General features: G+C 41.4%; 2 protein-coding genes across 3 annotated transcripts; one reads left to right on the top strand and one right to left on the bottom strand.

The window, feature by feature from the left end:
- Nucleotides 1-9: 9 nt before the first annotated feature.
- Nucleotides 10-3,310, bottom strand: mterf3 (mitochondrial transcription termination factor 3). 2 transcript variants are annotated; one of them, XM_071901562.2, is made up of 8 exons: nt 3,265-3,310; nt 2,283-2,650; nt 1,977-2,129; nt 1,576-1,765; nt 1,157-1,331; nt 896-967; nt 619-780; nt 10-419 (listed from the first exon to the last, which is right to left on the bottom strand). In XM_071901562.2, the coding sequence occupies exons 2-8, from the start codon at nt 2,641-2,643 to the stop codon at nt 225-227; spliced, it is 1,308 nt and encodes a 435-aa protein (XP_071757663.1). In that variant the 5' UTR covers nt 2,644-2,650; nt 3,265-3,310; the 3' UTR covers nt 10-224. The 2 variants fall into 2 exon arrangements, with proteins under 2 accessions (XP_071757663.1, XP_071757664.1); XM_071901563.2 differs by having other exon boundaries at nt 1,157-1,304.
- A 278-nt stretch (nt 3,311-3,588) lies between these two features.
- ptdss1b (phosphatidylserine synthase 1b) lies at nt 3,589-11,527 on the top strand. The gene is made up of 13 exons (XM_071901539.2): nt 3,589-3,874; nt 4,080-4,171; nt 4,511-4,555; nt 4,660-4,784; nt 5,245-5,403; nt 6,015-6,166; nt 6,972-7,113; nt 7,600-7,712; nt 7,956-8,021; nt 9,242-9,341; nt 9,620-9,679; nt 9,850-9,928; nt 10,016-11,527. Exons 1-13 carry the CDS (start codon nt 3,699-3,701, stop codon nt 10,111-10,113), a joined length of 1,407 nt encoding a protein of 468 aa, XP_071757640.1. The 5' UTR covers nt 3,589-3,698; the 3' UTR covers nt 10,114-11,527.
- Nucleotides 11,528-11,865: the final 338 nt, after the last annotated feature.

Genomic DNA, 11,865 nt, shown 5'->3' with positions numbered 1-11,865 from the left:
GTAACAAAATGACATCACCTCATACACACTGTGTACATTTATTGATTAAATATCACATCACATTTACAAAACAACCATTTTATTTCAAACTCAATGGATGCCCATACTTTTCGCAATTTATATGTGTTTGTGTGTGCATATGCATGTCCTAGACGTTTTGGGATTGACTCTGTGTGCTTGACCACTTGTTTCTGGAGTCCTTTTGAACGTCCCCATATGAAGAATCACAGTGTCTTCTGGAACAAATTAAAGTCGTCTAATGTGGCTGAAGCCACCTCAGTGCAAAAGACATCATCAGGCAGGGACACCAGGCGGTCCAGGGAGATGTAGCTGGGCTGGCTCGGGTCATACTGAGCCTTTCCGAGGTACTGCAGGAACAGGTGGCGCTCTCTGATACGCAAGAACTTAGAATTGAGGACCTACGGGAGGAAGATATCAGATGTGTAACTCATAATGCTGAATATAAACACACATATGACTTGTATGAAATCAATTCCAGTTGGCCAGTGTTCTCAAACCTGATTTTCTAGTGAATGTTCTTTATTTGCCAGGACAAAATCCATAATATTCAAGGTAGTACATTGGATCACTAATTCAAAGAGTGTCAGTTCAGTCTACCTGTGGGAACTTGCCGATCAGGTGGTGGGGCACCTTCATGGTGTTGTGGAGGTAGTCAAATATTTGGGTTAGCTTCTTCTTATGGGCGGTCAGCACTTTGGGGACGGTGGCGACAATGTGCTGGATCTCATTTTCCTTGAAGCCAAGCTCTATTTTGCACACCTACGTAGAATATATTAGCGCACACACACATACATAGAGTTAACTTTTTTAAACACAGTACCTCAAAGTTACTTAGAACTAAAGTAACACATGATATCTACTGTCATTTCAGTACCTTCAGAGTTTCTTTAACAGGCTCCAAACTGCCACATAGTAATCTAGGTAGACGAGCTACAATGTCCCGGGTCTGGGGAAAAAACAACAAAAACATATCATATGCTATTCTCCTTTTTATCAACAGATTCACCATTTGTTTTGGTAATGTAATTACAAAACACTGTGATAGCATAGACAGAGAATCATGTATTTTTGCTAAGACCCAGACATGGTTCAACTTCTCAGTGAGTGACCATCTTCATCAACTAAAGACGCTTACTTTCGGAGCGCTGAGGCCGAGCTGCTGTTGATAGAATGACAGTCTGTTGTCCAGCCGCTTCACACTGAAGTTGAGCAGATAAGGAGCTCTGGACACCATGGACGCCACAGATTCAGAGCTGAACTTCCTTGACCGAAGATAATTCACCCTTCCAAAGCAAAGAGGGAGAGGATATCTTTTGAAAAAAACCTTTGAAACGTTTTTGTCTACCTCATTCTATTCAGTCGAAGAAAGCCCATCCACTTCTGTCATAATATTTAGTGTGGTTTAGTGGTTAGAGAGACCATCCTGTAAAGTATCCTTCAGCAAGACATTGAAAACCTACTCATTGTATGTAGCTCTGGCTATGAGCATTGACTAAATACATGGAAAGTAAACAATGTTTAATTTCCCTTATGCCTGAGATCCCCTCGTCTCACCTGGCCTGCAGGTTGTCCAGATCCTCAGTGAGAATGAAGGGGTTGTGGGAGAGAATGTAGCCCAGACGAGAGTCCTCCACCCCAATCTCTTTGAGGAACAGCAGCCTCGGAGCCACGTCTGCCTGGAAGTCGAGCCTCAGCAGCATGGAGCCCACATTGGGCCTTTGCTCCAGCTTCCACAGGTTCACACCTGCAATGAGAGAGAGGCATAATAGTCACAAATGTGTGGCCACTGAATCAGTGACTATGGGTTTAAGAGATTGATTCTACTGAGACCCAACTTTGATTCCTCATATGACATCTCATGTAAAAAAAAAAAAACAAGGCCATTGCCACCAAACTGTTTAAGTCAACATGATTTCTGTAATTCTCATGAATTAACGGCATATGTATGGAATTACCTAGCTGTACCAGCTTGCTGAGCGTCTCCGACTTGTCAACGTAGTCTCTAAGAGAGGTGGAGGCAGGAGGTAGGGCAGATGAAACAGACAGAGCAACAGCCTCTTCGTCGCTGATCTCCTCTAATGCTGAACGATTTGCAACAGCATCTAGATCTGGGAAATGGTATTGAAGAAAAGACACAAAACAAATTGAAAACTTGTTCAACTCCCTTTCAGGAAAACAGCAAAAACTGAATCCATTTATGAATGGTAATGCTGAATGAATGTGCGTATATTTATATGGTCAGCAGCAGCACCAATATGTACCTAGTGTCATCTGACTTTCAGTCACTGGCACAGCGTCTCCGATTTGTGACAGAGGGTTCTTGTAAGCCACGACATCCGATCCTGACAACTCCTCAGCATCCTTGTCTTCCTTAGCTTCAGCTGTCAGACGTTTGGCATTATAGTCACTGTAATAGCACATCTGTTGTTTCCACCTCTGTCTTGTGTGAGCTGTTGTACGGTTCCCAGACATAAACAAGGATCCATTTGGGATTTTGGTGGATGCTCTGAAGACTGCAGTGCAAAGCTGGACTTGGGTGGAGTACTGCAAGGTGACACTCACTGTCTTGGCGCGAAGAAGACTTGTGCATCTTTGACACAGCTGTATGCAGGATGAGGCCATGGTGATTCTTTACAAAGAACATGGACAAGAGATGTTAAAGGGGCATTGTCATTCAGTTCAGGAAATACCGTGTTTTCATCTCTAGCTAATGATTGTCTGACAACATGAACAGCTTTCTGTAAAAGCTTGAGACCATAAAACCAAGAAGCTGGGATGTCATCCTGATGTACAGCCTGGAGCTGCTCAATTGAAGATACACTGGGGAATGACTTCACTGAGTCTTTCAAAATAGGTTTGAACCTCTACATCTACATGAGCAGTAATGCCTAATCAGAACATACAATGTCATCCCTATCTTCACAAAAGCATCCTGGATAATCTACCTTTCCGTTTTCTTTTGAATGAATGAAAACATACAGGTAAAAATATTACACAGTCAGAAATCCTGAGACTGTGTCACTGCCATAGAAACATAAGTCAGAGAGCTAAAGGTAGTACTAACTAACGCTACTGGTAAACGCTAGACCAGTAAACGATGCTAGCAAGCTAGTGGGTTAACAAGCTAATGTACGCCTAGTAAGAAACATTACTTAGGCAAATCTAGCACATTAGATAGACACAAAAACCTAACTTTTTACTCACATAAATTCAACCAAAACATAGAAGTTATCCCTAACTTACCTCCTTCAACCAGTGTCGTACAATGTCAACTGTTATTTTGTTCACGTGCACAATCACGGAAGGATTCCACGGAAGTGTCACTACATGGACTGTACCACAACAGTGTTTTCGCGGGTGGGACTAGATTCCCATATTAAGCTCATGAGGATATATCAAACACAAACCAACGCTAAAATTATTTATATAAATCAACAATACGTAACTCTCTTTAATAGTACTACATAAGGTTTACGTTATGAGTTTTGTTAGATATTATAATACACACTTTCACACAGACACCCCCATTAGCTCTGTAGGTCAATCCGTTTTCGGGGCTGTTGCTTCTGGTGCTCTCCTCATCGTGCTGCCAAATCAATTCCCTCTTTGCATTTACAGTTTTAAAGTGTAGTTGTTAAAATTATTTTTGTAAAAATCCGAAATTAGCCAACAGAAACATGGCACCCACTGTGTCCTCTCGAACACTGCGCAAGGATGCGAACTACAAGTTACATTTCCGGATGATAAACGAGCAACAAGTGGATGATATCTGCATTGACTTCTTCTATAAGCCGCACACCATCACACTTTTGATTTTTACTGTGCTCAGCTTGATGTACTTTGTGTTTACCAGGTAAACAACATTGCTGACTGTAAAATTGTACTGATAGATATTTAATAATAGTTTCAAAAGCTGTCAGTCAGGGCTGTAACTATACATATCTACTGTAGAATTAGCCTATGTCTGCTCTGTCACCAGATGCCTAATGCACCAGGTCCTGTATGACTTTAGAAGTATGTAATATTACAGTGTAATATGTTGAATTGTATTGTGACAGAGATGATGAACACTCAGACAACAACCTTAGAGTGGGACTTTTGGTGGTTGTCTCCTTTTTCTTGGTCATCAGTGTCCTCGCCTTCCCCAATGGTAAGCTAACTGAATTCACACTTTCACAGTAGCAAATCAGTAAGGCGCGTGCTACCATGTGGGATTGAGTCCCTTCCAAAGACTGTAAGGTCCATCCCCATACTGTGTTGTTGTAGTGCCTTGCACCCTTTACTGCCTCTTTTATTTTTATTTACAGAGTGAATTGTGCACCTGTAGGATACTTGTGGAGGGTGTACTTTCCACTCACTTGAAACAAACAAACAAAAAATAAATACTAGCCTAAACTCTTTGTCGAGATAGTTTATGCTGAGAGAGTCATGACTCTTCCATGAATGGTACAAACACATTAATGGTCACTTGTGATGCTGTCTTCATCAGGACCTTTTACCAGACCACACCCTGCAATATGGCGGATGGTGTTTGGTGAGTGTTACCCCCTCCATCAGAGTAACTTTTTCTCTAATTCTGCTTGGGTCCAGTTTTCATTCATCTTCACCCTGACCAGCTCTCTTCTCCTTCCTGGGTAGGTCTCAGTGTTCTCTACTTCCTGTTTCTTGTCCTTCTCATCTTCCTCAACTGGGCCCAGGTGAAGACACTCATGTACTGGCTGGATCCAAATCTGCGCTATGCCACACGGGAGGCCGATGTCATGGTAAGGATGGGTTTTGAAAGTTGAAATTGCTCTGTCCTCTGAACCATCAGAACAAGTTCATTCCATATTTTACATGCTTCTATGGAGGCAGTGAGCAGGCTGCTTTCTGTGGGTTCAGTCCAGGTAATTAGAAGAGGTTTCATGCATATCCAGAAATATTTTTCATTGGAGCCGGACAAAAATGGCAATCCACATAATCAAAAAAGGAATATCTGCTCACTATTTTTATCCTCCCAAAAAAGTAGAATTTATTAAACAAACGGTGACAATAACATCAACCAAACAAGGTCTTCATGAGACCAAACATGTTTGTTTGATGATCAAAATGATAATGATAATGATTATGATTTATGTTGAGTTTTCAGAATATAGGCTACAGTGAGAACACTTCCAGCTAATCAAATCCACCTATGAGCTATCACTCTCTTGTTTTATAACTCTGTCACTTCTCCCCCTGCAGGAATACGCAGTGAACTGTACAGTGATCACATGGGAGCGAATCCTGACCCACTTTGACATCTTTGCATTTGGCCACTTTGCTGGCTGGGCCATGAAGGCCCTGCTCATCCGCAGCTACGGCCTCTGCTGGACCATCAGCATCACCTGGGAGCTCACTGAGGTAGCATGCGTGTGTTTGGTGTGTGTATGTGTGTTTGTGACCATGCACGTGTTCAAGTTGAAGTCAGGCTTGCCCCGGCCATGTTAAAATCCATTCTGTGAATCATACACCAGCCCATTTCACATATTTGGCATACTTAAGATGCAAACATGTTACTACTTTTGTCTTGTAGGGATCCAGCACAATTAGGAGCCTGTTTGACAAAATCAGCAACAAGCATTGCTTGTCTGAGGGAAATTCATCATAACAAAACAGTAGTGTGAGCAGGATGTAATGTACATAACAAGAGTTGTTATCTTGGCTGCTCCCCATTGTTGACTGGAAGGATTAGATCATGGGATTTAACCTAATACCAGATTTACTTACCACAGAGTCAACTGCGTCAACGGATAGTGTGGAGAAACAAGGTGCTACAACCATTCAAATAACTGGCCACCACTGAATTTTGTTCTTTTATGACCAATATTAGTGCCAACAATGACCCATGTATAACAATAATTAATTTGTAGACTTAATATTTTCTATCAGCACTATAATTCCCTGGTGTGAGAAAGCTTTTGAGCGAACTACCACACCACATAAACAGATTTCATTGTCACTCCTCTCCCCAGCTGTTCTTCATGCACCTTCTGCCTAACTTTGCGGAGTGCTGGTGGGACCAGGTGATACTGGACATACTGCTGTGTAATGGAGGAGGCATCTGGCTGGGGATGACCGTCTGCCACTTTTTGGAGATGAGGACCTATCGCTGGGCCAGCATCAAGTCAGTTTTCTTTTCTTTTCTTTATATCCAGGATATTCACAGGTCCTTTAAAAAGTCTGAAAAAGTCTTGAATTATCTAAATTTATGGCCTTAAGATGTCTTAAATACAGTAATTAGAGGTCTTAATTTTTTTTTACCGGTTTACAGGTTTCATTTCAAGTTTTGATGCAGCTATAAAATTAGCAGTGTGGGCAGATTTCTTTACATTCAGTGATATTTAGTTGAGGCAGAGTTGGAAAGTATGGCAAGCAAACTAAAGCAAATTCCATGAATTGTGTAGTTTCACTTAAAGATGTGAATGGGAACAGCAGTAGTGTCAGTTTGATTTTCTTCTGTCACATTAATTTGACCCACATGCATATCTACCCTTAGATTAATATGGGACAGGGTTAATACAGTATGCCAAATATGCTTTGTTTTTATCATCACATCTACTTTAGTAAAGACAGTTGGACGTCATGTCCTCAAACATTTAATTTCCTAATGTCCTTTTTATTATACTGCTCATTTGTAGCTTCGGAAGTCTGTTTTGCCAGCATTAATTTCTTGGTTGTTGAATTGGTTTTCATTGTAGTTAATTCCTATTCCAGGTAGCACTAAAAATGGCTTTAAAAAAAGTCTTAAATTTGCCTTTCTAAAAGTAAATACCCTGATATTGCTAAGAATCACTTTGCCCGTCGTTGGTGTGTAAAAGAAAACATCCAGAGCAGATCTAGAGAACTAGAGCTCTGGATTGCCCCTTGTTATTGTTCGATGTGAGCTTGCATTTTTCTGTGCAACGTCATGAGCCTACATATCTGTTCAGGGACATCTACACCACCACAGGGAAGATAAAGCGGGCCGTGCTCCAGTTCACCCCAGCCAGCTGGACTTATGTGCGCTGGTTCGACCCAAAGTCCTCCTTCCAGAGGCTGGCGGGCATCTACCTCTTCATGATCCTATGGCAGGTAGGCTTTGACCTTTGACTCGGAAATACTTTTTAAGATTGTCAGAGTTGAAGTGATATCTCAATAGTCTGCAAATGTGTAGGAGTGTGAAAATAAGAGCTATCTCCATGAAAATATGTGAGCTATCTGATGAAGTCCTTGGTTTGGCCCTGAGCTTGACCCTGTTACCTCCAGACACACATTATTCAGAGGTTAATATTCAGAGGCCAACTAATATACGAGAGATTGCTGGTTCAAAGTAATGCTCTTAAAAGATTTATTTGTGATAATCTATTGATTCCCCTAAAAGAGAAATTAATTTATTCAGCACTCCTGGAGCTTGTTCAAAGACAGCAGGGTGGATGCTTGAACCGGGTTCTCCCTGCTCACCATGACACCCCGATGCCCAAATCTGTCAGCTTGCCAATTTCTCAGCAAAAACAGAACCCATCCTTTGATAATCCTAACATATCCTACCTGTCCTTCACCCCCGCCCCCTCTCCACAGCTGACAGAGTTGAACACATTCTTCCTCAAGCACATCTTCGTCTTCCAGGCCTCTCACCCTCTCAGCTGGTGTCGTATCCTCCTCGTCGGAGTCATCACTGCTCCCACCGTACGGTATGCACATCCTTCAAAACTGCATCTTTACGCTCCACCTAGGAGCAGCAGTAAATGTGACACAATGGATCGTCACTTAGGTGGTGTTGACTCTTGACAACAGAAATCGCTGCTGGGAAGAGAAGGATGGTTGCTTTTGTTTCTTTTTGATGTTAAAGTCTGTGTGTAAACTTTTAATCCTTGCTTTGCTCTTGACAAGAACTGAGCTCATTTGCATTACAAATTTTCTCCTACCTCTTCCAGACAATATTATGCATACCTGACAGACACTCAGTGCAAACGAGTCGGCACACAGTGTTGGGTGTTTGGGTGAGTCTCTCTTTTGTCCTGTCCGTTTATGTATTTTTCTGGTCTAGAAAAAGTTTGGAAGTTGTATGGAGTAGTAGTTTTTCATATCTTGGTGTACAATGATTTCCTGGTTGATAGGGTTAGTGGGTTAAAGTAGGAATTCTCCTAAAGGAATATTGTGACATTTTGAATTGTATCGTTATTTTTCTTCCGCCAGCACGTGCCACATTTTGAGGTAAATTTTGCCTGTATAAGCTTTTCAGTTAAACCACAACATTGTTGTGTTAGCACTGATAGCAGTCCTCATTGAAACCACCACCGCAAGCTAGCTGGTTTGCTTGCATTTTTCCACTACCCACTGCTTTCAATGAGGGATGCTAACAATGCCAACAAGCCATTTTAAGGGTAGCTGAAAGATGAATGTACAAACTTTTAACTTATAATATGAGAAAGGCATGGTGGGGTAAAAAAAGACAAAACGTGTCCCCCTCACTAAACTGGGAGGCCTCTTGACTTATTAATAACTTATGACAGTATAACATTGACTAAAATTTGTACCTTTTGTCTCTGGAGATGGTGTGTTGTTCAGGGCCCTTGCTTATGTGTTTTTTAACAATGTGTGCCCCTGTTGCTCTGAGGTTGCATCCCACCAGAATCATTTTCCCCATTTCTGTTTGTAAAGCACGCGGACTGTGTCCTCTCCTGCCCACTGTCCTGAAAACATGGGGCCTTTATCCTGTGCGGGATCTAATTTTATGGTCAATTGAAAGTCATTCTGAAGTTACAGACATGAGGTCTGTAACTTCAGAATGACTTTCAATTGACCATAAAAGTCAGACGCAAAGCTGTTGATGCCCCCTGTCTGCTCTAGTTTCTATAGCAACGAGACGAGCTCTCTCTGCGTCTTCATGAAATACTTAACATTGAGGCCGCTCTCTCGTCCGAGGTTTACCTCTGCAATGGTGTAACCTTTGCAAATGAAAAAAAGTTTCCCACTGCAGTCTGGTGAATGGAGTTTGTATGTGTGTGTTTGAGTGGGGGGGATGTGGGGGGACGGGGGGGTATAGATCATATGCATGTGAAATCACATACTGTATGTGTTAAGCATTGGCACGGAAGCTCCATTGCAGTGAAATGGTATTGCCAAGAGAGGGGGCCATTGTCGAATACAAAAACCTGATCCTAAAACTTGCAGAGCAGCACCACTGTGTTTCTCACTGTGATCGTATGTTTCCCCATAGAGCCATTGCTTTCCTGGAGGCTCTTGCCTGTGTCAAATTTGGGCAGGACCTGTTTTCCAAGACACAAATCCGCTCTGTGCTCCTGTGGCTGCTCTGTCTGGTAAGAGAAGTGTGTGTGTGTGTGTGTGTGCACACTAGTAAAAGGTATGTTTCACTTCAGTAATGCCACCATACCACTGTTAATATACCACATAACTTCAAGGACAGGTATTCAAAATTAGTGGATATTAAAATTAGCTGAAAACTGTCATATATTAGTCATTTGCCTTTAATATGATACTGAGATATTTTTCTGTCTATCTTTCTGTTGGAACTATACATACAGTGTTTAAGCAGTGTTATCAATTTCTCTGTTGCACCCTTTTTCACACTCTGTAGGCACTCATCACACTTCTCTGTTTATATGGGATGGTGTGGTATGAGCAGAAGAAAATACAGGTGAGATGATGGCTCGGTTGCTTGCTTGATTCAGTTCTTGATATGTGAAGCTTGAGTGGTTAATAAATAATTTCAACAGGGCTCATCTATATGCAGACATGCTCATAGCCATGTGTCCTTTTTGTTTTTGTTACAAATGTCATGGACTCTGAACTGCCCTCTTTTTACAGAGCGTCTCTGTGCAAGGTGAAGATTATGATGAAAGCAGTGTCATTGACTCGTGTGGTTTCATCCCAGATGGCATTACAGGTCAGCCTAGGACAAATACACTGATCACAGACCTTCCCTAAACTCTGGCCTAAATTTTGAACACAACTGCTTCTTTTTCCCCCATAGCTGAGAGGGATTCCTGGAGTAACTGGCAGCCTGCGAAACGAAGGAGAGCCTCTGGGAGGAACCGATTTGTGAATGGCCATGGAGGAAAGAGACACTAAACGACAACAGAGAGACCAAACATGCCCACCACACACATCCACTGTGGAAGGAATGGGTGAAGGAGACGCTTTGGGGAGGGCTACAACAAGGGGAATATGCACTTACATTCTTTGAATAGCAGTGGATGACCAATGAGAATGTGAAGAGAGGAACACGCACTGCAGTATGAAAGAGAAGGTGGGCTTATTTTGTGGTTATCAATGGACCAGGTACGTACGGATGCCGGCTCCTGCAGTGCAATGCACATCCAGCGTTTTCTAACCAGCAGTAGTGAATGTTGATGTTTGGAGGCTTTGCACTGTGGGACAGGTAATCGTGTCAAATCAGGGGTGTGCCAGCTTTATCCACCTGGTCTATTTTACAGCCCATTCCACACTACAACACTGAGTATGCTACAGGTACTTGCACTCTTTGCAAACCCTAACCAAACCAAACCTTAACCCTACACTGGACTGCCATGTATTTATTTATTACTGCGTGCTGCAAAGTTTAATAGCTTTACTAGAAAAACTAAAGATTACTAGAATGAATGTGTGTAGCGTTTTGTATATCATAATAAGGACTTATGATTGGTTAACTTTGCTGATTTCATATATTTAGGTTTAGATTATAATTATTACCAAAAGTGATTAGCTTCTGCACTAAGTCCTGGTATACGTGCTTTTGCTTAATCAAAATTCAGCACCAGGAAAAAACATGATTTTGTCCATTCCAAATTAAAGGAGCAACCAACTGTTACTGTACCAACTGTAGCCTTTACCTAATGTTTATCTGCCTTTTTTAGGTTCTGTCAGTATGACCAATGTAACTGCAGATCAAGATATATGTATTTTTCTAATCGTGTGTGTGTGTGTGTGTGTGTGTGCGTGTGTGTGCGAGAGAGAGAGAGATAGAGAAGTAATGAGTGTAAGATGTGTGTACAGAAAGAGAATACTGTGACATTCAGCACAATAACACTGTGGTGACATTCAACTGCTGAGGATAATCAATGGTGCAGAAAAAAAGCAATTCACTTGATTTTTTTGTGTGTGATCTAAATTAATGTTTGCAGAAAGGTGAATTCTATATAACTTACAGTAAGTGACTGTTCCAACCAAGCTGTTTCCTTGTTGCTCTTCGCATTTTCATATGATGTACATGAGTTTGCCATTTAGTGTTGGGGTCTGTTTCACAATCTCCCATTAGTTTAACCAATGTTAGTAACTTATTGTCTATTTATTACATTTCTGTTGATGTTATTTGAATGGAACTGGCTCCAGCACGGCTCTGCATCAATGATTCCAGTCTTTGAACATCTAAAATATTTAAAGTGCCAAAGCACACTGTATTCAAGCTCAAAAGTTTGAAATCTGTAATTTCTAACCTCTAATATACTACTGATTTTATGTGTGGGTTTGCGTGTTTTTGTACACATACCGGTAATTAAAAAATGACTACATTTCCAATAATTGTTGTTCATTGTTTCCACTATTGTAGCTATTTTGTTGTTCTAGTCACAGCACCTTATCCACTGTGTCTGCCAACAGAGAAGTACTTCTGTCATATGTCTACACCATGACCTACATTAATATTACTATCTTGATGTCTGTTTCACACCTCTAATATAACAGCACTAGACACGATTTGTGGACAGACCCATATGAAAATTTCCCATGGTAGCCGGAAATGGTCTTGTGGTATTTTTATTTGACTTCGGCATCCCACCACAACCAAATTCTTTCTGTGATGTACCGCAGACGTTACCACACACT

Source organism: Centroberyx gerrardi, chromosome 19 (genome assembly GCF_048128805.1).
Source record: "Centroberyx gerrardi isolate f3 chromosome 19, fCenGer3.hap1.cur.20231027, whole genome shotgun sequence".
NCBI classification, from domain to species: Eukaryota; Metazoa; Chordata; class Actinopteri; order Beryciformes; family Berycidae; genus Centroberyx; species Centroberyx gerrardi.
The sequence above is the reverse complement of the archived record's forward strand: the minus strand, read 5'-3'. Positions and strand labels throughout refer to the sequence as shown.

What these genes read in the sequence shown, in the direction of transcription:
- mterf3 (XM_071901562.2), bottom strand. Translation starts at nt 2,643, where the DNA reads ATGGCCTCATCCTGCATACAGCTGTGTCAAAGATGCACAAGTCTTCTT. An exon ending in TGAAAGTCAGATGACACTAG is followed by an intron (nt 2,130 to 2,282) that starts GTACATATTGGT and finishes ACCATTTCCCAG; the next exon opens with ATCTAGATGCTGTTGCAAAT. An exon ending in CTGGACAACCTGCAGGCCAG is followed by an intron (nt 1,332 to 1,575) that starts GTGAGACGAGGG and finishes TTTTTTCAAAAG; the next exon opens with ATATCCTCTCCCTCTTTGCT.
- ptdss1b (XM_071901539.2), top strand. Translation starts at nt 3,699, where the DNA reads ATGGCACCCACTGTGTCCTCTCGAACACTGCGCAAGGATGCGAACTAC. An exon ending in TGTCCTCGCCTTCCCCAATG is followed by an intron (nt 4,172 to 4,510) that starts GTAAGCTAACTG and finishes TGTCTTCATCAG; the next exon opens with GACCTTTTACCAGACCACAC. An exon ending in CATCCCAGATGGCATTACAG is followed by an intron (nt 9,929 to 10,015) that starts GTCAGCCTAGGA and finishes TTTCCCCCATAG; the next exon opens with CTGAGAGGGATTCCTGGAGT.